Source organism: Erinaceus europaeus, chromosome 5, assembly GCF_950295315.1.
Source record: "Erinaceus europaeus chromosome 5, mEriEur2.1, whole genome shotgun sequence".
Lineage (NCBI taxonomy): Eukaryota > Metazoa > Chordata > Mammalia > Eulipotyphla > Erinaceidae > Erinaceus > Erinaceus europaeus.
Genome location: NC_080166.1, coordinates 64360679 through 64387155, shown reverse-complemented (window position 1 = coordinate 64387155; position 26477 = coordinate 64360679). Strand labels below are relative to the sequence as shown.

The 26477-nt window shown below is 37.8% G+C and overlaps 1 protein-coding gene across 1 annotated transcript in view; it reads right to left on the bottom strand.

Moving 5' to 3' along the window:
- KLHL1 (kelch like family member 1) overlaps positions 1 to 26477 on the bottom strand; it is a 200390-nt gene that overhangs the window by 82008 nt on the left and 91905 nt on the right. The window contains exon 4 of the mRNA XM_060191907.1: positions 21403 to 21589. Within this exon, the coding sequence (XP_060047890.1) occupies positions 21403 to 21589 (187 nt within the window). The remainder of the gene's footprint in view (positions 1 to 21402; positions 21590 to 26477) is intronic.

Genomic DNA, 26477 nt, shown 5'->3' with positions numbered 1-26477 from the left:
GGTTTCATGACCCATGGAACAAGTCCATTTTACGAAACATTTTCCAGCACCTTAATACCCCCCAAGACAGGAAAGACTTAACTTGTGCTGCGCTCCCAGACCCCCTATACCTGTAATAGAAGGAATGCTTTCATGATGAATGTTCTAGACAATTCCAGGAAAATGGTCACAAACAGCTAGAATGGAATTTTGATGCATTGTTTGGAGCAGGAGAGTTTGAAAATGGATCTCAGCAGGCAGAAGCCAAGTTTCCAACTGGTTATTTTGAACAGGTACGCATCTGCATAACACAAGCATGGGAAAGGTTAACCCCATCCACAGGAGAGGCCTCAGTGCCCATTAACTCCCTTTGCCTAAACACCGATGAATCCTTAGCGGACTTCATCTCCAGGGTGCGGTCAACCTTAGAGAGAAAGATTTATAATCCTGAAGTCTGTTCTCTCCTCCTGCATTCTATTGTCTGGGATGGCATGATTCCACAATTCCATCAGGCATGCCTTAGTCTTAAACACCAACACCCAGATAATTGGATTTTAGCGACACAGGAACTCAGATCAGGCTCTTATGAGGCAACCATTATGACAAAGGCTTATGCAGTTACCCCACATAATCAAAACGGGGCCTGCTTTCAGTGCGGTTGCCAAGGGCATTGGCATAACTAATGTCCAGATAAGCTCGAGTCAGGGCAACCACGTCTCCAGTTAAGGCAACCACATCTCCAGACAGGGCAACCCCGCCTTCAGTTAGGGAGCCAGAGGCCATGAACACCTTGTCCTAGATGTCAGAAAGGTTTTCATTGGAAAAGAGATTGTTGGTCCAAATTTCATAAAGATGGCACGTCCCTGAATGGTACAAATTTGGGGCCTGAGATTTTGTGGATCACTCCTGTTTTAGAACGAGGTCACCCTACTATGACAGTAAGGGTTGGCAATATTCCGTTTAAATTTTGGATTGACACGGGGGCAGAAAAGACGATTTTAAGACAAGCAGAGGTTCCCCAAAATTGGGAACTCCTCCCAGGACCCTGTATACACGGAGTTGGAGGGGTAAGCCAAGCCTTTCTCACATGAGATTCACTCATGTGGGAAGACCCAGAAGGGACTACTGGACACTTCCACCCTTCGGTAGCTGATATTAGCACCGACCTACTGGGCAGGGATCTTCTGGAATGTCTTGATGTTAGGATATCCACAGATGCCTTTGCAGAGCATAACACCCGCTCCTGCGAGTCTAGATCTAATCAGCACCCCCAATACTAACTGCCACTGTTCATAACCAAACTCCCTGCTTAGACTGCATATCTAATGAGCCTGTCTGGGTGGAACAGTGGCCTTTGCCTAGGGATAAGCTAGAAATTTTAAAAGAGCTCATCCGAGAGCAGTTGTCCTTGGGGACACATTCGTCATTCTCGAAGCCCATGGAATACTCCTGTCTTTGTGATTAAAAAGCGCTCGGGAAAATGGCGCCTTCTCCAATATCTCCGTGTGCTAAATAAAACCATGCAGGTCTGGGGCTCCCCCCAAAGGGGTTTGACTCTTGCTTCTGCAATTCCCACAGCAATTCCAGTCATAGCTATTGATATATAAGATTGTTTTTCTCTATTCCCTTGCATCCGCAAGATTGTAAATGTTTTGCCTTCTCTGTTCCTTCTATTAATAATGCCAGCCCTGCTAATAGATTTGAATGGGTGGTGCTGCTCCAGGGCATGGGCAATAGTTCTACAATTTGTCAAGAGGCTGTTAGATCTGCCCTTTTACTATATATTCATAAGGGCCTTAATGTTTTTCACTACATGGATGACACATTAATATGGGGAGAATTAGATACAGATCTCTGTGCCCTACGTGATTTTCTCATTCCTGCATTAAAGAAAATCGGCCTTAATGTAGCTCCTGAGAAGATACAGCTAATTCCTCCAATATCTTTCTTAGGTTCACAGATTTCTCTAACACAAATTCGTCCTTTAAAATCTAGTGTTACTTTTCCTTCTAACCTTACTCTTGCTTCTTTAAAAAGTTTTCTTGGAAATTCAAATTGGCTTAGGCAGTATCTTTATCTGCCTACAAGCTGCCTACAACCACTGTTTGACCTGTTAAAAGGAAACAAACAGCTCTCCTCAAAATGTAGGTTAACTCCTGAGGCCTCTTTGGCACTGGAAAGGGTTAACCAGGCCCTCCAGGACATGCACCTTGTTCGATTCTTCCCCTCCTCTCCAGTAAACCTTCTAATCTTTAACTCCAACCCCACAGTAGTGGGTGCATTGTGGCAGAATCATGGGGTTCTCGAGTGGCTTCACACAACAATAGGTGGAGCTCCAAGACTCCTCACTGAGATAGACGTGTTAGCATTCTTGATTCACCAAGGAAGAAATAGGTCTGTGCAGGTCTTAGGGAAAGAACTGGATTTAATTATTCTTCCCTTTTCTCTCACAGATACAGAGTGTCTCATACGCCATCATTCCCATTGTGCCATAAGCTTCATGGGGTTTCCAGGACAAATAGATAACCATTTTCCTTCTAATAAATTGATAGCTTCCTTACCTCTTTTGCCTATATTATTACCTAAACTTTTCTCTCAAGATCCCATCCCCTCTGCTCCTACAGTCTTCACAGATGGTGGGATAAAGGGAGCTGCTGCTCTTATATATTACCCAGACAAACAATCCCCTAAACCTCTCTTCACTGAGCTTCCTGATAATTCCCCTCAGTACAAAAAACTTTATGCTGTTTTCCTTGCATTAAAAGTTGTACCAGAATCCTTCAACCTTCTTTCTGACAATGTGTATACTGTTAACTTACTTCCATGGCTTGCTCGTTCTTATGTGAAAATTGATGACAACCCACTTTCCTCTCTCTTGATTCAAATTGCCTCTATGCTCTGTTCTCAAACCTAACCACTGTATATTCAACACCTTCATTCCCACAGCCCTCTTCCTGGTTCCCTGTCCAAAGGGAATGCTGCAGCTGACCGCCTTGCCTCCACAGGAACTCTCCTAGTCTCTGTCTCTGATCCTGCTGACTTTCATTCCTTAACCCATTTTTATCTTAAAGGCCTTCAAGCTCAATTTCCTGATGTTCCTTTACCACAGTTAAAACATATCTTTGCTACATGCTCTTCCTGTGCAAGTCTCATAAAAACACCTGCCATTCAGACTCTTGGGGTTAACCCCCGAGGTTTAAAAGCCAGTGCTCTTTGGCAAATCAATGTCACCCACATTACAAACTTTGGCAAACAAAAATATGTGTTTGTCTCAATTGATACCTTTTCTAAATTTATGTGGGCGACAGCTCAGACGGGAGAAAGCTCTAAAAAGCTTACAAGCCATATGCTCTCCTGTTTTGCCATAATGGGCTTGCATTTTCAACTGAAAAACTGACAATAGGTCTATGTTTACCAGTAAATAATTTAAAGATTTTTGTTCCCTCTGGAACATTACTCATACCACAGGCATTCCTTATAATCCACAGGGACAAGGCATTGTCGAGAGGGCCCATCAAACCCTTAAGGCTCAATTAGATAAAGATAAAGGAGGAATGTACCCCCCCAATATTCAGCTAGCAAAAGCCTTAACTAGATTAAATCTCTTTAATATTTACAATAATTTGGACCTACCTCCTATTATTCTTCACTGGCAAACACCATTTACCCTCCCAGCTAGTAAGGTCAAATGGAAAGACCCACTCGATAAAATTTGGAAAGGGCCTGACCCCCATTGACCATGGGACGGGGTTTCGCATGCTTTTTCCCACAAAATTACTCTAAACCTGTCTGGGTTCCTGCCCGCCATGTCCAACAATACCCTCATGATGAAACCGCTATCCCTGAAGAACAAGAAATACAAGAGGACCTGATGCAGGATACATCCCAGGATCCATAATATGACATGGCAGAATCTAGAAAATCTGGCTCACAGAGACCTCTCTCCTACCCTTTCCCTGAATGTCTTATGTAATATCTGGCCAGTTGTGTTTTGGGAGTGTGTGTGTAGAATGACCAAAAAATTTTGCATGACCCACCTGCCTAGAGTACTTTAAAAGGTAATTGACTTTATATAAAAATGCTGGATGCAGCCAAAATTTCTGGAGACATCCAGAAACATTCCATTTTTTTCTCTCTCTTTTGATTTGTATATATAAGTTTTGGTATATATGTAAGTGCTTAGTCTTAAACTGTGTGAGTAAAGACAGATATAAATTTTTTTTTCAAATGATATGTTTTTATAACTAAAGTTTTTTCCTCCTGTGTGTTATAGCTAAATGTTTATATGTATGTTTCAAGTTTGGTAAACATTAACTTAATGGTTAAAAGTGTAACCTTGAAGCTATATTACTACCAGGCAAGGTAAAGTTAATTTGCTAAAGTAACTAACTATTTAAGGTAAAGTCTAAATATTTAACGTGACACTATATCCCCAAAACTAAAATGCAAATTCTCTATACAGGGCGCTTTTGGAGGGCCCCCAAAAGTGCCCTGTAAACTATCCTGTGGAAATTAATCCACAACAGATCTGGCATCAATCTGGCACTGTAAATGTTAAAACCATTGTGACTAAACTGCGCTAACTCTCTAGGTAATCTGAGTCTGTTTATAGTCCAAAGTAAAAATTGTTAAAAAATCAATATACATATTTTAACTAAAATTGGTCTAAAAATCCTGCTGTAGAGACTGCTACAACAGGTCACATTAGATGACCTTTAAAAAAAAGCATTAAGTTATTTAAACCAATTATAATCATTGAGGTATCAACTATAGTAAACCTCTAACTTGTTACAAGTTTATTTTTTTTCACGAGTGACTACAGCTATCAAGCCTTCATATGAAGAATCATCTGTTCATATGGTAAGGTATTAAACTATAAAAAGTTCTTCCATATACAACTTATGTGAATTAACAACATTCACATATTCTTGTATACTTAACTGATATATCTCGTCCCCCAATACTCAGTTGGCTAAGGCACCAAACCTCTTTTTCTATATTAAAAAAAAAATTCAAATCAGATGCCCTCCTAACCACGAGAAGCAGACTGTTTGTGTTACTTTCACAGGAATCCCAGAAAAAACCATCTGAACCCCTTCACACCCTGACATCACCCACTAGACGGCACGACTACAGTGGCACACCCCCCGAAACCCTAGATGTCACCTGACGTGATCTGAAGAACCTGATTCACAGACTCCAAGGACAGAACTTTCTTAATGTCTGTTTGCCTTTCCTGCTTCTGCTTTGCCTGTCACATTTTGGCGGTTCCAGCTCGCTCTCTACAGAAAAGCAGAATTCCAGTGGCTGACCTTCTTCATGCAGCGTTTCATCCCCTGCCATTTCTCCCCCCTAGTCGCCTACTATGAACTGAGACTTCTATTACAATTGCTGGTATACCCGTTGGACACTTTAGACAATTTTACAGCAGCTTCCTTCCCTTAATGCTGCTGGTTTTTCATAGACTGACCCTGAGTAGTTCATAGACTTTACAGACTGTTGCCTTAAGGACTATACAATGCCAAATAGCCCCTCTGCTTGGCAGGCCATGCCCTACCACCTACAGGTCCTGCCCTTTGAGGCAGGAAATGCCCCCTTATTAGGAACCCTTGCCCCCCCCCCTGACAGGGAACATTCCTTTACGCACCAATCCTTCCCTTGACATCACACTGGCTTTTACTACTCCCCTACTTGTCCCTTCCTATTTTGTTATATCATTTAGGTTTATGCCCAAAAGGTTTCTGCTCACCCCTACACTACTATTCCTCGGTCACAGATAGAGTCTTTTACAGACATTGAACCCCATCTTATGCGATGACTAGATAGAAAGATAGAAAAAGATGTAGAGATATTGTGAGGAGATGGTTGAGCAGGCAGAGCTTAACCTATGAGATGAGTCCCTCCAGGTAAGTCTCTCTTTCTCTAAAGAGGGGTTGAGCACGGGGGGACACATAAATCTCAAAAGGTTGGCGGCCATTTAAGCCTTCCCTCCCCCACAAAAACGTCTACATCTTCCCACCTGAGCATGACATTCCTTAAAAACATTTAAGCCTGCTCCATTCTACATTTCCTTATTGGGTCCATTAGATATAAAGGAAAAGGAGGAGATGTTGGGAAATTATACAGATGCAGTCTTTGCCCTTTGCTTCTTAATTTATAATTTCTTTGCTTCTTAATTTATAGTCAGTTAAATTTTGACAAGAATGACAAAAACATCAACTGGGAAAAGAAGAGCCTACTCAACAAATGGTATTAGGCAAATAGGGCTAAAACAAGCAGAAAAATGAAACTGGATCACTAATTCCATCATATATAAAATAACTTCAAATGGATTAAAGATTTGAAAGTTAAGCTAGAATCTATCAAATACTTAGAAAAAAACATGTGTGAGGGGTTCCAGGAAATGGTGGACTGAGAAGCTGCTAGCAGCGTGAGCTCTGATCACATCTTCTGTAAACGGTAGGATTTTCTGCCTTTAGCAGGCCAGTCAATAAGGGGTCATAGTGGTAACACCAAGGAAGTGACTATAATTTAAGTTGGGTTAAGAATTAGACTAAAGGTGGCACGGACTAGCGGGCGGGCTGCTCCAGACTTCCCAGGTGGCGGCAGGCAAGGCGGGTGCGCCTGGCATTGTCCTCCGCCCGGGAAGGTGGCTCCTCCGCCGGTTGCAGAGAGCTGCTGGGCGGCTGGCAGAGGACCCGGAGGGAGCACTATAGCTTGGGGGATTTCTCTTGGGAGTCTCCAGGGACCACTGCGACCCTGAGGGCAGATCCAAAGACTTCTTAAGAATAGCTCTCATTCTCACTCTCAGTGATCTCACTCTCAGGCCGAAGTTGAAAAACAAGATTAGAAAAGAAAACACAAGTCGAACCTAAAATGGAATTGGAGTATTACACCAAAGTAAAAGACTCTGGGGTGGGTGGGTGGGTGGGGAGAATACAGGTCCATGAAAAATGATGAATGAAATAGTGGGGGTTGTATTGCTAAATGGGAATCTGGGGAATGTTATGCATGTAAAAAAAAAAAAAAGGAAGAAGAAGTAGAAACGCAAAGCAGAAATTGACTGAGTTTGGAGTATGGCACCAAAGTAAGAAAGCAGAAGTATACTAGAGTTTGCAGTGAGTACCTCCCTAATACTTCCTCTCCACTTTTCCAAGCTTTGGGTCCATGATTGCTCAACAATTTGTTTGGCTTTGTATGTTAACTCTCTTTTCAGTCACCAGGTTCCAGGTGTCATCAGGATGCCAGCCAGACTTCCCTGGATTGAAGACACCACCAATGTGTCCTGGAGCTCAGCTTCCCCAGAGACCCATCCTACTAGAGAAAGAGAGAGGCAGACTGGGAGTGTGGACTGACCAGTCAATGCCCATGTTCAGTGAGGAAGCAATTACAGAAGCCAGACCTTCTACCTTCTGCAACCCTCAATGACCCTGGGTCCATGCTCCCAGAGGGATAGAGAATGGGAAAGCTATCGGGGGAGGGGGTGGGATATGGAGATTGGGCGGTGGGAATTGTGTGGAGTTGTGCCCCTCCTACCCTATGGTTTTGTTAATTAATCCTTTCTTAAATAAAAAAAAATAAAATAAAATAAAATTTTTTTTAAAAACAAGGGCAACAAAAGGGAATAAAAAATTTTTAAAACAAACAAACAAAAAAAAAGAATAGCTCTCATTGGATCAAAGGACTTGGAGCTAGTTTTCATTTTCGAGGAATCCTTTAAAAAAGTCTGGAGGGGGGGGTTTCCCGGAAGATGGCGGACTGAGAAGCTGCTAGCCACTGAGCTCTGAACACATCTCCTGGAAACAGTAGGATTTTCTGCCTTTAGCAGGCTAGCCAATAAGGGGTCCTAGTGGTAACACCAAGGAGGTGACTATAACTTAATTTGGGTTAAGAATTAGAGTAGGGGAAAAAAATTCTTTTTTATTCCTTTTAATTTTCAAGCATACCTCCTTCCCCCGCCCATAAGCAATCCCTGGAGACCAGCTCCTAGCAGGATACCCCACACCACCAAACAGGGTGCTTTTTTGAATTCACTGATACACATTTGGGAATTTCCTTGCACTGCTCTTTAATTACAACTCTTTTACTTATCTTCTCCCTTTTCTCTCTCTTGTCTTTTTTTTTTTTTAATCTTGTCATACACTTCTTCCTTCTTCTTCGCCTTTCTGAATTTGTGAATTATTTTGGGGAAGAAATCTGACTCAGAGTGTACTCTCTATGTGTGTATCTGTGCTCTAGTTCCCTTTCCCCTCTTGTTACCCCTAGAATATACAGTGGATAGTAGATTTGCATAACTGTCTATCCTTTCTATCCTATGTTTCTTTTCACTTTCTTCACTGGGATTTGGTTACTATTATTACACGGACTGGAGAAATTGTTTGGCTAACTGGTAACGATTAAACTACTTCAATACTTACTTCAGTTGCTACTGTAATTCTTGAGGTTGGTGAGTGCAATTGTCATAAAGGTATTTAGTACAGTGTTACTTGTACTCAAGACACAACAGCTGAGGAAAAAAGAGCATAAAAAAGAAACACACAAATTAAAAAATGGGTAGATCAAAAACAAATAAAACTGCTACCCCAATAAATGAAGACAAGAGCCCAGAAGAAACTACAAATCAGTCAGAAGTAACCATAGATAAGAAAAGTATGCAAGCAATAATAAACTTATTAATCACAGAAATGAAAACGACATTGGAGGAAAGGAATGGCAGTATTAGGGAAACAACAGTTGAGACCCCCAAGGAAAATACTGATTATCTTGAGGCAATCAGAGAACTGAAAGCTGAAATAGCTGTAATGAAGAAAGAAGCTGAGGCAAGGGAAAGCAGACTAACAGAAGCAGAAAACAGAATTAGTCAGACAGAGGATGAGGTAGAGAAAACAAAGAAAGAGGTGAAAGATCTTAAAAAGAGATTGAGAGACACTGAAACCAACAACAGAGACATATGGGATGATCTCAAAAGAAGTAACATTCGTATAATTGGCCTGCCAGAGGAAGAAAGAGAGGAAGGGGAAGCAATAGAGGAAATAATAGAAGAAAACTTACCAGACCTGAATAACAGAAAGGATATCAAGATTCAAGAGGCCCAGAGAGTACCAAACACAATCAACCCAGACCTGAAGACACCAAGACACATCATAGTCACAATGAGAAGAAGTAAGGATAAAGAAAGGATCCTAAAGGCTGCAAAAGAGAAACAAAAAGTCACATACAAGGGAAAACCCATAGATTATCTGCAGACTTCTCCACTCAAACTCTAAAAGCCAGAAGGGAGTGGCAAGATATCTATCAAGCCCTGAATTAAAAAGGGTTTCAACTAAGGATAATATATCCTGCTAGACTTTCATTCAAACTAGATGGAGGGATCAAAACCTTCTTAAATAAACAACAGTTAAAGGAGGCAACCATCACCAAGCCGGCCCTGAAAGAGGTACTAAAAGACCTCTTATAAACAAGAACATCACTATAATACTTGCAATATACCAGAGTAAACAAATTGTTTTTTAGAACAATGGCACTACAATACATTAAATACATAATATCAATAAATATCAATGGCTTAAACTCACCCATCAAAAGGCACAGGGTGGGGGGATGGATCAGAAAACATAACCCAACCATATGCTGCTTGCAAGAATCCCATCTGTCACAACAAGATAAACACAGACTTAAAGTGAAAGGATGGAAAACTATCATACAGGCTAACGGACAACAAAAAAGGGCAGGAACAGCCATTCTCATCTCAGACACGATAGATTTTAAATTAAATAAAGTAATAAAAGATAGTCAAGGACATTACATAATGATTAGAGGATCAATCAGCCAAGAAGACTTAACAATTATTAACATCTATGCACCCAATGAGGGACCATCTAAATACATTAAGCATCTACTGAAAGAATTTCAAAAATACATCAATAGTAATACAATAATAGTGGGAGACTTTAATACCCCACTCTGACACTTAGACAGATCAACAAAGCAGAGAACCAATAAAGATACAAGAGAATTGAATGAAGAGATTGACAGACTAGACCTCTTGGACATTTTCAGACTCCTCCACCCCAAAACACTGGAATACACCTTCTTTTCACATCCACATAACACATACTCAAGGATAGACCACATGTTAGGCCACAAAGACAGCATCAATAAATTCAAGAGCATTGAAATAATCCCAAGTATCTCATCAGACCAAAGTGGAGTAAAACTAACATTTAACAACAAATGGAAAATTATTAAAAGACACAGAATTTGGAAACTAAACAACATGATCCTTAAGAACCACTGGGTCAGAGACTCACTCAAGCAGGAAATTCAGATGTTCCTGGAAACTAATGAAAATGAAGACACAACCTATCAAAATATTTGGGACACAGCTAAAGCAGTACTGAGAGGGAAACTTATAGCCATACAATCACATATTAAACACCAAGAAGAAGCTCAAATGAACGACCTTACTGCACACCTCAAGGACTTAGAGGAAGAGGAACAAAGGAACGCTAAAGCAACCAGAAGGACAGAAATCACTAAAGTTCGAGCAGGAATAAACAACATCGAAAATAAAAGAACCATACAAACGATCAATGAAGCCAAATGCTGGTTCTTTGAAAGATTAAACAAAATTGACAAACCCCTAGCCAGACTCACCAAACAAAAAAGAGAGAAGACTCAAATTAATAGAATTGTAAACGATGCAGGAGATATCACAACTGACACCACAGAAATCCAGAGAATCCTGCGAAACTTCTATAAAGAACTATATGCCACCAAGCTAAAGAATCTGGAAGAAATGGAACAATTCCTAGAAGCATATTCCCTTCCAAAACTGAACCAAGAAGAACTACAAAATCTAAATGCACCAATCACAGACAAAGAAATAGAAACTGTTATTAAGAACCTCCCCAACAACAAAAGTCCTGGACCAGATGGCTTCACAAACGAATTCTACAAAACTTTCAGGAAACAGTTAGTACCCATACTTCTTAAGCTATTCCATAAGATTGAAGAAACAGGAATACTCCCTTCCACCTTTTATGAAGCCAACATCACCCTGATACCAAAAGCTGATAGGGACAGAAAAAAAAGAAAACTACAGACCAATATCTCTGATGAACATAGATGCCAAAATATTAAACAAGATCTTGGCCAACCGGATACAGCAACACATCAAAAAGATTGTTCATCATGACCAAGTGGGATTCATTCCAGGAATGCAAGGCTGGTTCAACATCCGTAAGTCAATCAATGTCATTCACCACATCAATAAAAGCAAAGCCAAAAACCACATGATTATCTCAATAGATGCAGAGAAAGCCTTTGACAAAATCCAACACCCGTTCATGCTCAAAACTCTACAAAAAATGGGAATAGATGGGAAATTCCTCAAGTCTACATATAGCAAACCTACAGCCATCATCATACTCAATGGACAGAAGCTGAAAGCATTCCCCCTCAGATCGGGGACTAGACAGGGCTCTCCACTGTCACCGTTACTCTTCAACATAGTATTGGAAGTTCTTGCCATAGCAATCAGGCAAGAGAAAGAAATCAAAGGAATAAAGATGGGAAGGGAAGAAGTCAAGCTCTCACTATTTGCAGATAATATGATAGTATACATAGAAAGACCTAAAGAATCCAGTAGAAAACTACTGGAAGTTATTAGGCAATATAGCAAGGTATCAGGCTACAAAATCAATGTACAAAAATCAGTGGCATTTCTTTATGAAAACACTAAATCTGAAGAAGAAGAAATCCAGAAATCACTCCCATTTACAGTTTCAGCAAAATCAATCAAATACCTAGGAATAAAGTTAACCAAAGAAGTGAAAGACTTGTATGCTGAAAACTATGAGTTGCTACTCAAGGAAATAGAAACTGATACCAAGAAATGGAAAGATATCTCATGCTCATGGATTGGAAGAATAAATATCATCAAAATGAATATTCTCCCCAGAGCCTTATACAAATTTAATGCAATACCCATCAAAGTTCCACCAAGCTTCTTTAAGAGAATAGAACAAACACTACAGTCATTTATCTGGAACCTGAAAACACCTAGAATTGCCAAAACCATCTTAAGGAAAAGAAACAGAAATGGAGGCATCACACTCCCAGACCTTAAACTATATTATAAAGCCATCATCATCAAAACAGCATGGTACTGGAACAAAAATAGGCACACAGACCAGTAGAACAGAATTGAAAGCCCAGAAGTAAATCCCAACACCTATGGGCATCTAATCTTTGATAAGGGGGCCCAAAGGATTAAATGGAAAAAGGAGGCTCTCTTCAATAAATGGTGCTGGGAAAACTGGGTTGAAACATGCAAAAGAATGAAATTGAACCACTCTATCTCACCAGAAACAAAAATCAACTCCAAATGGATCAAAGTCCTAGATGTCAGACCAGAAACAATCAAATACTTAGAGGAAAACATTGGTAAAACACTTTCCCACATACACATCAAGGACATCTTTGATGAATCAAACCCAATTGCAAGGAAGACTAAAGCAGAAACAAACCAATGGGACTACATCAAATTGAAAAGATTCTGCACATACAAAGAAACTATTAAACAAACAGAGAGACCCCTCACAGAATTGGAGAAGATCTTCACATGCCAGACATCAGACAAGAAACTAATCACCAAAATATATAAAGAGCTCAGCAAACTTAGCACCAAAAAAGCAAATGACCCCATCCAAAAATGGGCAGAGGATATGAACAAAACATTCACCTCAGAGGATATCCAAAAGGCTAACAAACATATGAAAAACTGCTGTAGGTCACTGATTGTCAGAGAATTGCAAATTAAGACAGCAATAAGATACCACCTCACTCCTGTAAGAATGGCATACATCAAAAAGGACAGCAGCAACAAATGCTGGAGAGGATGTGGGGACAGAGGAACCCTTTTACATTACTGGTGGGAATGTAAATTGGTACAGCCTCTGTGGAGAGCAGTCTGGAAAACTCTTAGAAGGCAAGACATGGACCTTCCATATGATCCAGTAATTCCTCTCCTGGGCTTATACCCCAAGGACTCCATAACACCCAACCAAAAAGAGGTGTGTACTCCTATGTTTATAGCAGCACAATTCATAATAGCTAAAACCGGGAAGCCACCCAGGTGCCCAACAACAGATGAGTGGCTGAGAAAGCTGTGGTATATATACACAATGGAATACTATGTAGCTATCAAGAACAATGAACCCACCTTCTCTGACCCATCTTGGACAGAGCTAGAAGGAATTATGTTAAGTGAACTAAGTCAGAAAGATAAAGATGAGTATGGGATGATCCCACCCATCAACAGAAGTTGCCTAAGAAGATCTGAAAGGGAAACTAAAAGCAGGACCTGATCAAATTGTAAGTAGGGCACCAAAATAAAAACCCAGTGGTGAGGGGTAGACATTCAGCTTCCTGGGCCAGTGGGGGGTGGGAGTGGGCAGGAGGGATGGGTCACAGTCTTTTGGTGTTGGGAATGGTGTTTATGTACACTCCTAGCAAAATGTAGACATATAAATCAGTAGTTAATTAATATGAGAGGGGGAAAATCAGTTGTATGTCTCAAAGTTTCTCAAAAGACAAACTGAATCTTTTTAATATATAGGCTGTGTATTTGATATGCAGACTCTCTCAAAAGCCTAGACCAAGTAGATTAGAAGCATCCAATAGCACAGCTATATACAAGATACTGGATACTGTACAGCAAACCCTAACAAAAGGACTTTTCAAAGTTAACCCAATTACCAAATAATGTGATGATAACATTAACTATCGATTGTCTTTTTGAACCCTAAGACAGCAGGAACCTCACATCTCCACTATAGAGCCCCTACTTCCCCCAGTCCTGGAACCCTTGGATAGGGCCCACTTTCCCGTATGCATCTCCCAATCCAAACCAAATAATATTGCATCCCATGATCACAACCTAACCAATGCAATGATTGCCACCTCAACATGCTTCACCTCAGACTGTGTCCAGAGACTTCACGTGTGGAATGACAACCCTTCAGCTTCATTACTCAGGTGAGACCTTTCCTTTTATAGTACACTCTAATTTCATCTCAGGTAGTTCACTTTCTAACAAAGTCCCATAACCTAGATATACACCAGTTTCTGTGAGAGAGAGAGCTTATGTGCACACGTATCCATAAACTACTGCAAAATATATACCTGAAAGCAGAAGTACACTAGAGTTTGCAGTGAGTACCTCCCTAACACTTCCTCTCCACTATTCCAAGCTTGGGATCCATGATTGCTCAACAAATTGTTTGGCTTCATATGTTAACTCTCTTTTCAATCACCAGGTTCCAGATGCCACCAGGATGCTGGCCAGGCTTCCCTGGATTGAAGACCCCACCAACGTGTCCTGGAGCTCAGCTTCCCCAGAGACACACCTTACTGGGGAAAGAGAGAGGCAGACTGGGAGTATGGACTGACCAGTCAACACCCATGTTCAGCGGGGAAGCAATTACAGAAGCCAGACCTTCTACCTTCTGCAACCCTCAATGACCCTGGGTCCATGCTCCCAGAGGGCTAGAGAATGGGAAAGCTATCATGGGAGGGGGTGGGTTATGGAGATTGGGTGGTGGGAATTGTGTGGAGTTGTACCCCTCCTATCTTATGTTTTTGTTCATTAATCCTTTCTTAAATAAAAAATTAAAAAAAACATGTGTTCAAGACAATAATGTAAACCATTAACCTACTATATAAAGTTAAAAAATTAGCTTTTTATACATATTTAAATTTGCTGACTTATTTATATTCCACTAATGTGTGAGATCATCTAGTAATTTTCTTATTTCACATAGCTTAATTAACTAGAGTTCTATTTATTTTTTCATTAAAGGCACAGTATAATTTTTCTTTAATGACTAAATTATATCCCTTTGAGAATCTATCTCACAGTTTTGATATACAGATAGCTGTCAATGAGTGTTTAAATTTACTCAAAGTATGGTGCTTCCTATGAACAACATGGTACATCTATCCATTTGAATTAGTATTTTTATGTACAGATAAATGTCACCACTGGGACTACTGCTTTAAAAAAGACTCCATGTGCCCTGGAGTGAGAAGAGAGAAAGAGAAGGAAAGATACCTGTAGCTCTTGTAGAACTAATACTATAAGATCATAAAGAATTCCCATTTTAATTTTTCAAGAGAATATAATTCTTCATAGAGGGTTTCAATTTTTTTCTTCCACATTCTTTTCAAAATTTGTTTCTAATTCCTTGACGTAGGTCATTCTCATGAGTGTGAAGTGAAATAACATTGTAGCTTTAAGTTGTATTTCACTAACTGTACTGTTGAACACTTTACCGCATGACTGTGGGGGTCATCTGTGTGTCTTTCTCAACAAAGTTTTTATTCAGATCCTCTAAAATCTTTGTTTTTTAATAAAATTGTGTATTTTTGGTACAATGTAATATCAGTTTCCTGTAGGGCATATTATGCTAGGTCAGAATATTACATTCTTAAATATATGTTTAGTAAAAGTAACGAATTAAACCATATTCCCCAAACCTACACAAACATCTGTTATGATTTTTTTTTTTTATCTTCATCTGTTGGCGGAGGCAAAGTCAAGCTTGCTGGCTGACAAGTAGAGAGCAGTCCTGGACCACTGCAAAGTGGCAAGTACTACACTAAAATGAAGCTATTCATCCTTTTCCTTTAATGGTGGAGGTGAAGTCAAGTCTGCCGACTGACAAAGTACGGAACAGACTGGGGCCGACTGCAAAGCGGAAGTCCTAGACTAAACGGAAGCTATTCATTCTTTTGTTTCCAATTACATTGATAATTTGAGGACTTATAGGCTATGTTGAAAATGCACAAATATTACCTGAGGACAATAAAAAGAGTGGAAGTACATTGTGTCAACATTTATGACAATGAGTATGACAAAACTAAAAATGGCCTAGGAGCAGAAATTGCTGAACCCATCAAAAGGCTTTCAGAAAAATCGCTACTTATCACCATTACAGCTTCTCAATTAGCTGGACTCAGACCAAAAGCCAGAACTATGGGCAGCTTATAGAATAAGTGGCAGACTATGGTTTCCACCTAAATATAAGAGGCCTTATTGCTTACCCTCACCCACAGACCCCCTGCTTCCACTTTTAGGTATCTATGATGTACACAGAGGTTGTGTAGTTAAATAGCTAATGTAAGGGGTAATGGGTAGAAGTTAGTAAACTTTCATTTGGGTAAAAGTTAGTATACTCTCATATATACAAAGGTTAGCCAGTACAGAGACCCCATGGTATGTGCTCACTTTTCAGCAGAAGATTTCTTTAGGTAGACAGTTTACTAGATATCAGAAAAATGCTACTTGGTTAGATCCATCCAAGAATGGGTTAAGAAGAAAAACTATTATATTGAGATCCAGAGAAGATATGCTAAACCCAACACAGACAGCCGAAGCAAAGAGAGTAATGTTTGAAGTTATTTTAGTCACACCAAGGCCACACAGATGGGCAAAACCTAGGGGAGGGCAGGCTATCTTAGACCAAGGGAACTTTCAAGGAGAACATGCCTAAAATTATAATATTGTCTGGAGTTATTTTTGATTTTAATAAAAATAGTCTTGTATGATGTCAACTGTATCCAGGTTAAAGGTGTTTAAATAATAAACCTCTGCAGACAGACAGCAGAGGTGTCTGCCTCGAACTGGGATCCTTACGCCAGTCCTTGTGCTTTGTGCCACCTGCGCTTAACCCACTGTGCTACCGCCCGACTCCCTAAAATATACTCTTAAAGTAGTAAAAGCACAGAACAAATACAAAATACCCTTTAAAATGCCCTAGTACTATTAGAACACTGCATTTCTTTAAGATTATGCATTACTAAACAATAGGACCTCTTTAGTATTACTTATGTTAGACTTTCATTTAAATTCATCAGATAAAAGTTAATGTCCAAATTAAAAAAAAACTAAGAATATGTTAATTGACCTTTCAGATAATGTATTTCCTATTTACTCATGGTTTATTCAAGAATACCTTTTTAGATATCCTTTATTATCACACACCTTAAAGTCTTACTTCGTTGGATAAGTGCAATAGCTAAGAATTGGTATTATTCAATTCCACAATGGTATGATTTTGAAATTCATTATCATCACAGTCCAGTTTTTAATTTCTTTTCCCTTGGGAAATTATGTATGACTAGAAAAATTCCAGTGTCAAGTAATTTAACTCAGTAGATTTAATATTATCTTATCCTGTGGAAAGATCTTACTAAGGATATATTTGTGGAGGTTCTGCTATTTTCAGAAATATGTTCATGGTGGTTTTCTTGGATTCTTTCTTGCTTTGTTCCTTGTAAGATCAAACACTGATCTTACTACTTTTTCTACTGATGAAAAATTTTTCAACGTTTCTGCCTCTGTTTTCAAACTTTTTAATTTGCTGAATTCTACAAATGCTTAGGTGAGTTTTCAATGCAGACTTCCTTTGGAATTTTTTCCACTACATCTGGTGTAGCTTACTTTTCTTTTGCTACTTCCCCTAATCCATACCCAATTTAAAGTTCTGTCTCTTTTAACAATATTTGATATTTATTTTTCCCTTTTTGTTGCCCTTGTTTTTATTGTTGTTGCAGTAATTAGGTGGGGGGAGGGGGTTGCCATGCATCTGTCTTTCACTCCCCCTCTCTATCTTTCCCTCCTCTCTCACAATTTTTCTTTGTCCTATCCAACAACAACAAATGGAAAAAATGACTTCCAGGACCAGTGGATTCTTAGTGCAGGCACTGAGCCCCAGTGATAACTCTGGAGGCAAGAGAGACACACACAGAGAGAGAGAGAGAGAGAGAGAGAGAGAGAGAGAGGGAGAGAGAGAGAGAAGGGATTATCAATAATAAGAAAGACTGAAAGGTCTATTTTTATGAAAATTGTACATTTCCATTTTGCTAGCATAGCAATCTGAGAAAACCTCTTCAAAGAGAAGTTGTATTGTCTGTGGCTTGCTATTGCTTCTGTAGTACATTGGCAAGTTTTGCTTATTGATATGCTTTCAGTTAGAGGGCTTCTCACTGCACCAGATTACAAAATAATAATAGTAGTAATAATAATTTGTAACTTGTAATATTTTCCACCAGAAAAGGTTATTCTTCTTTACTTAACAGCCTTGAAACCTAGCATTAACTCTTAACGAATAAAATTTCTTTTAGATATACATTTACAGATGGTTCCAATCCCAATTGAATACTCTGGTAAGTAATTTCCCTCCACAATCAGAGAGTGAAAGAGAAGAAAATAATAAAAGAGAGAGGAGAGATAAATCCATGCCATTTCCCTCGTTCTTAAAATGAGAATGTACTTCTTGACTAGTAGGTATTCTTTTTATACATATTAATACTCTAGTGTTCATTTAATGTTTAACTTTCTAGTAGTCAGCTGTCTTTTTATCAGCATTTAAAGACTCACCATCAATGACCAGATTGTACAATAAGTAGCCATTCTAGAAACCATAAGAGAAAGCAGAAAATTACTTCATGTAGGTCATTAAAAGTTTCTTCCTATGTGATTCTAGTTCTTCCTATTGGTTTCATTTGTTGTGAAGAAACAAATTCTTAAATGGTTTCCATCAAGATTTCAAGATTTCAGCAATGATAGTATGGTGCAAGCCTATTTGATAAAGTGGTAACCATCACTGATTTTACATTTTTTTGAAGTGATTACAAACTTTTAATTTCATTCTCAATCACTCAATGTGGCCTCTTACTGGCAATATTATCTGTGGGTTTTGTATTTGTGGGATCATGAGAAGAACAAAACAACACAAAATTCAATCAACTGTAAGAGAAAATGACATTATTAAGACTGCTGGTAAGTACATGACATATAATCAGGAAAACTGGTAATCACAGGATGTATAATCCTGCTCTAGTAAAATCCTATGAAGGTAGCAGGCAGTCTTCAGAAAACCATTATATACCTTGACTCTTGTTGGCCTAAACATCATTATATCATACAGGGCTCTAGGAACACAAAGTATTATTGACATCAGATAATTATAACAGAAATAATAATAGAGAAAAAGTCTGAAATGTAATAAAGAGTAGAATGGCTTCATGCAGGGCTTTTCTAAAAACAGGTGATGTCAGAGCAGCTTAATCAGACAAAATATATTAAGACAAAGCATACATGTAGATTGGTTTTCATAGTTTGAAAAAATTTTGGATCTTTACTATATAGGATGATTATTTTGATCAGGTTTGTATATGATATCTTCTGCTTCATACTTTAGATAAGAGTTTCCATAAATAATAACATATATTAAAGAAAAAAGCAAGGGATGGAGGGACAAAGGGAGGGAGAATGAATGAGAAGAAAAGAATATGAGGACAGATAGAAATAAATTAATGCTATTTTTCTAGTTCTTAATATAAGAATGTACTCTTTTTGACAAATGTAAATGCTCTAGTGTTCATTTAATGTTAGACTTTATAGAAGTCAAAATCACAATAAAAATTTATATTTTGATTGATGTCCAGTGGCATGTCTATGGAGTCAGAGTCCTTTCAGATACTTTTCCTGATAAACTAGAAAAAAAAATACCTAAAAACTCAACAAAATACAAGAATAATTTCTTCAGAAACTCATTAAGCCACAACCACCAAGGTGCAGATGTTGTCATAATTTCATCCTGGTCTCCCTGGGCATAAGACTGGACCAGTGTGTCCTAGAACCACAGTTCTCCAGGGCTCTACCCCACTATGGAAAGATAGAAACAGGCTGGGAGTATGGATTGATCTGCCAATACCTATGTCCAGCAGAAAAGCAATTACAGAAGCCAGACCTTCCACCTTCTGCACACCATGAAGAATTTTGGTCCATACTCCCAGAAGGTTAAATGTTAAGGAAAGATAACCAAAAGACCCTGAACTCCAATTCTGTCAGGACCCAAAGAGAGAAAAGCAGGGGGGCAAGGTGGAGAGGGGGACACTCAGAAGTAGTAGATGTGATCTAGAAAGGAAGAGAAGACATACCATAGAAAACATGGGCAATAGGAGTCAGGAGGTAGTGCAGTGGGGTTAAGCATATGTGGTACAAAGCATAAGGACAGGCACAAGGATTCCGGTTCAAGCCACCAACTACCCACCTGCAGGGGAGTTGCTTCACAGGTGGTGAAGCCGGTCTGCAGGTGTCTATCTTTCTCTCCCCCTCTCTGTCTTCCCCTCCTCTCTCCATTTCTCTCCTATCTAACAACAACAACAATAATTACAACAATAAAACAACAATGGCAACAAAAGGGAATAAATAAATATAAAAAAAGAAAACATGAGCAAATATAGATAGATAGTTATAGAAAATAAATAGTTATAGAAATAAGAGTCAACCCATATCTGTGATCTTGGGACAACTAACGCAGTTTCTAATGGAAGGAAAGGGGACACAGAACTTCTATGGTGGGAAATGTGTGGAATTGCACTGCTGTTACCTTATAATCTTATAAATCAATATTAAGTTACTAATAAAAATTAAAGAAAAATGTTATACTTCTCAAGAAAGTAAACTAGTGAAAAGTAATAGTAACAAGAAATCTACTTGACAGACAAAAAAATAAATAGGTAGAATGTATTGTTCTCCACTAATGTCATAATCTGTTTCCCTTTAATTGTTACTATAGTATTTTTACAGAATTTAAGTAAAATGTTCTGCTTCTTTCTGATTATATAAAAAAGTTTCTTCAATATAAGTTGAACATGTGATCTCATTCTGTTCGTGGGAGTTACAATGTTTACATGTACATGAACTCTATTAGAAATAACTTATTAGGCACAATATATGAAGACTATAGCATTTTTTTGTATATTCAATAAAATGAAAATCTACATGGATGAATAGGACAAGTGAAATCTTTCTAACTATGGTAAAATAAAAATAAAATCTACAAACATCAGTTTTCAATTTTTTAACAAATCATCTACTTCCTTTTAAAGAATGTAATTGATAAATAAAAGTAAATATGTAAATTATAGATTCCCCAGTTATTTTATTGTAACTGCCTGGCTTTAGTGAAATATTTTAGGTTTTCAAAAACAGAAATATTTCATAATATTCTCAGTAAGCAAATGCATGGCATATTTCGCATTCTTTATTTAGAATCGAAATATAGGATCTAATATATTCAGTAAATTTGGCCTGTGTTTTCTAAGAAAGCACAGTAAATCTCTTTTCTATTTCACATGAAATCCTGTACCTAGTGTATGAGAGATAATGAATAATATGCATAATAAGATCCTAAAGACTAAAATTAAATGGTTCTTCTAATTTTCCCTTGAAATTAATTCATAAAAGATAACGGTAAACTCATCTCACTGCTATTATTCAGATAACAACTTAAAATCACATACAGTATCATGTGGGGATACATCGTATCTCAGTCTAGAACCGCATACCTTTATTGTTATCCATTCCTCCTACAGCATACAGAGTTCCAACTGTAGACTTCCTAGGTTTTGTTCTTGGACTTTGCATTAATGTTCTTCTTTCTGGCAACAGATGATACTTCATTGCTTCCAGAATGAGCTTTTGGCATTCCAAATCATTCTTAAATAATGCATGATTTTCTAGGTCAGCCAATATCTATGGGAAAGAGGTATAATTACTGTTGATAATACCTTTTTAAATATCTATGTTTACCTAATGCCTATATATATACATATATATATATATATATATATATGTATATATGTATGTATATATATAGTAGTAAGAAAAAGAGAGAGAGAGAGAATACTATTAGCTCCCAAATGGAGTCAGGGTTCCTACCTAGGGACTCAGGCATGCAAAGCTTATACTCTACCCATAGAGCAACCTCCCCGACTACAGATATTGCTTTGTATAGAAATGAGTATATGAGGTGAGTAGTTAAAATAAGAAACAGTGACTATCATATTGAGAGAGAGGTTGAGGTAATAGAAATTAATTGCATTTGCAAATGAATATAATATGTAGCTCAATGAGATATATCAATAAAATAAACTATTGTGGATTAGGTATTTTTGCTTGTTTTACTACACAGAGCATAAATGGAACTTAAAAAGATGTATTTTTCCATTACTTTTTATTATTATTTTTAATTATTTTATTTATAAAATGGAAACACTGACAAGATAAGAGGATAAGAGGGGTACAGTTCTGTTTCCCATCCCCTCCCATGATAGCTTTCCTATTCTTTATCTCTCTGGGAGCATGGACTCAGGGTCATTATAAGATGCAGAAGGTGGAAGGTCTGGCTTCTGTAATTGCTTCCCCATTGAACATGGGCGTTGGCAGGTCGATCCATACTCCCAACCTGTCTCTCTCTTTCCCTAGTGGGGCAGGGTACTTTTTTTTTTAATAAATCAAATATATATGTGCCCATGTTGATGATAAATGTCATTGACTAAGAAATTAGAAAATATATTTAGCAAATTGTCATAATAAATCTATGACAAATATTCATATATTTGGCTGCTCGGTTTAAGTGCAAATTATGAACTGCCTAGCCCAGCTCCAGGAAGTGGGAGATGACTATAGGCTCAAGCTGGGTTGGTAACTGAAAGGATATTGGTAGTTAACTGAAAGGATATTTTTTTTCTTCCTCTCTTTCTTTATTTCTCCCTTTTTCTCTTTCCTTCCTTCCTTCCTTCCTTCCTCCCTCCCTCCTTCCCTCCCTCCCTTCCTTCCTTCCTTCCTTCCTCTCTCATTTTAGGATTTGAGTTAGAAATAAGAGAGATAGGATGATAAAGAGAGACTGCAAGACCCACAGCATCACTCTGGTCAGTGATTGAACTCAGAAACTCTTATCTGAGAGTCCAATGCCTTATACACTACACCAACTCATGGACTGCTAGCTTTCCACATCTTTCTTCCTCACTCTTCCCTTCCCTCCCTCCCTCCCTCCCTCCCTCCCTCTCTTCTTTCCTTTCTTTCCACTTCTTTCTTTCTTTCCACTTCTTTCTTTCTTTCTCTCTCTCTCTCTCTCTCTTTTTCTTTCTCTTCTCTTTCCTTTATTTTCCTTTTAAAATATTTAGAAACAGGGGAGATAGAATAAGAAATGAAAAACAACAAATATTTATATATTTACATTAGGACATTACAGGTATAGTTCAAATCCATTTTAAAAATTTAAAAGTACCAATAAAATGGGGTAAATCTAAGTAACTTATTCATAGTCAAAACTCTTCATATAATTTTTGCTTTAGCATTCAAGTAGATAAAATGCCATGAACTTTAGACTATAATAATTGTTTTAAAGTTATTTGTAATAAAGCATTTTACTTCAAAATATTTTATTGTATTACACCTAAATTCATTTCAGTTATAAAAAATAAAATTATTACAGCAGCACTTTCCTAAATGTAATTATACTTGTTAGTAAAATACAATTACTGCTTACTGACAAATTGAATTAAATGCACAGAAACCACATAAATAACACTTGAAAATATTAATGAACATTTTAATGCTATGCTAACAGATGCTGCTTAACTGGAATGCTCCAGAGTATTTATGTGACATACTTTCCATGCTTTAAATAAATTGGGAATTATGATTTTTGAATGTATTACTTATTTTTATTATAGTAAATTATAACCATTGGGCTTTCAAAGAAAAAATAAACTCCCAACTAACTTGGTCATAAGATATTGCCATTTTAAACTCCTTCTACGACTATAAGGAATCTTTCCCATTCTCCTCAAAGTCAGCATTTCTCTTAGTCTTGCAGTCTCTGAGACTTTGTATTTCTTGATTGATGTCTCTCCTCCTGATGTCTTACCTTGTTATACTGTCTCTGTTGGTCTCAACTAAATAAACCCTACTAGTATTGCCATGCCAAGTTATACTGCTACTGACTTTTTGCTGAACATTGTCTCCAGGGACACCAAGCCTGAGATATTAATCTCCGAACTCCTTTAACCCAGTAAGATTTTTTTCCTAGCACCTGATTCTACCTAGTTTCATTTCACATGGCATATTTTTCTAACAAAAGTACAAATCCTAGATATGGACTAGGGCCTAGGATACTGGGTACATGTGTACATATATCCATAAGCAAAGGGTAATATAATATGCCACAAATAGAAGTGCTTAATAGTCCTCTGTGATTAGACTTCGACCGAAAAAGCTTGACATTACTAAAATTAGCAATCTATCATAGATTGTCTTTAAAATATGGTATTAAGGAAAACAATCATAGGGACACCCTTTTATACTGTATTTGGCTATAATGAAGACTTACCTATATTATAATCTCTTTAGAAAGAGTAAAACTATGTGAATGAAAGTATGAGGTATGATTTTCATCTCCCTGTAATAGGTGTCTAAGAAACACTTTTACCCTCAACTAGGTCCCCCACCATAGTCAAAAAACTGCTCCAGTGCTTATTTTTACTTTATTACTGGTCAAAGAGTCCACAGGAAAGTAAGATGTGATATTGGATATACATCCAAAGTTAAATTTAAACTTACTATGGCTCAGGGAAGGTGTTAGGTATATATCCTTGGGCTATTGAGGTTATGAAAACATTTCCATATTCATAACAGTGACAAAATTTCATATACTTCTTATCATTTCATAATATTTCAAACTTTTGTTTTGCTACTGGGTATTGTGCTAAAAAAGAAACTCAGACCTGAATCTCTAACACAAAATTGATTTCTACTAGAAGTGACATTCCTTAGAGAACAAGTGACAGTCTCATACAGAGTCTGAAATTTCCTGCTTGACAAAATGAATAGAGATGAATGATAAAATATTACATACCATCTGCTGAAGGAAAAATGATTTTCTACTTTAATATTTTATACATATGTTGATATAAATAAATATTTTCAGGAACTTTTACTAAGCAGTTTCTAAAATATTCCATGGGAAACAAATGATTCTAAGGTCACCTCAGTGTTAAAAATCCTGAGCTTAACCAGTAGGCACGGTAAAGCTCTCGTGAAAAGAAAGTTTAGTTATTATAGAACATTGCATTTATGCAATAAACATGGTGAGTTCCTCAGCAGAAGTGTCTCATTTTGCAAGAGAAAACATGAAATGCCTAATTTCCAGAGGCTTTCTGCACATATCTTTCCTTACAAATAGGTTTTTCAAAGACACACAGAGAGGAAATAGAGAATTATGCTAAAAATGTGGCAATTTTATTGATTTACCTAGGCTCACAACACTTCATCTGCTATTATTTAGCGACTGTGACAGGACCATGTTAATCTTGCATAAGAAAAATTAGCATAGCACTAGCCAGATGATCACCTTGCAGCCTGAAAGGAACTCTTCAGTATGAGTAGACAGAACCTCCACTTACAGTAGAATTCCCACTAGATTCTGTAGGAAAGCTGTACATAGACTCAGAACGTTTTAACACTGAACTATCTTCCTGTCCTTTCTACTCTCAAAACTATTATTCTGGCTAAGCATTTGAAGATATTATATAGAAGATATTATTTATAGTTTTAAATAAGTACAAACATCTGTTTCTAAAACTTTTTAATGCTATTTTACAGTTTCCATTTATTTATTTATTTTTTTTCCCTTTTTTTGCTCTTGTTGTTTAGCATTGTTGTGGTTATTGATGTTGTTGTTGGATAGGACAGAGAGAAATGGAGAGAAGAGGGTAAGACAGAGAGAGGGAGAGAAAGATAGACACCTGTAGACCTGCTTCACCACTTGTGAAGCAACTCCCCTGCAGGTGGAGAGCTGGGGGTTCCTTCCGGGATCCTTCTGCTGGTCCTTGTGCTTAACCCACTGCACTACCGCTGACTCCCTACAATTTCCATTTCTATGGGAAACAAATAACTAACATACTACACCTTGCATCAGATATGTCTAAATGATTCCTGCTCAGTATTTTGAGGAAACAAGAAATATTCTACCCATGGAGAAATTGTTTCATCAATTTTTTTCTGTATTTAGAAATGTTTGATTGCCTTAAGATAAAAATAAATCGACTAAGCCGACAGTACAGCAAGGAAAGAATAACAACAGGACCAAAACAAGGAGAGTTAAAAAAAAATTAACTCAAATGATAGTTGTTAGAAGCAGCAAGTGAAAATGACTTTATGATAACTATAGGTTATACTCACTATTTAACATGAGATTTCTAATGGTGCAGGTAATCTGGAAATTCAGAATCTCTAAAACTACAATACATAACCCTGTGGCCTGCATGAAACATCACTTTCATCCAGAGAAATGCATCCATGAATGCATTCATTCATTGGCAAATACCCACTTGTCAGCACTTATTTTGTTCCAGGTAACATAACGGGTCTTGGATCCTCGGAGTTTTGTTGGGAAATTGTGCAGATGTGGTTGAGCTTGGCAGGGCTCACAAACCCTATTTCCATGCTAGTATGGCCTGTTCCTTTGTTATCTACATACCAATTTAGTGCTTTGTCTTACAAATGACTGAAGGCCTCCTTCCTGACCCTCCCCCGCCACATTGCTATCCTATTAGTGGTATGTAGCAACCTTTGCTGG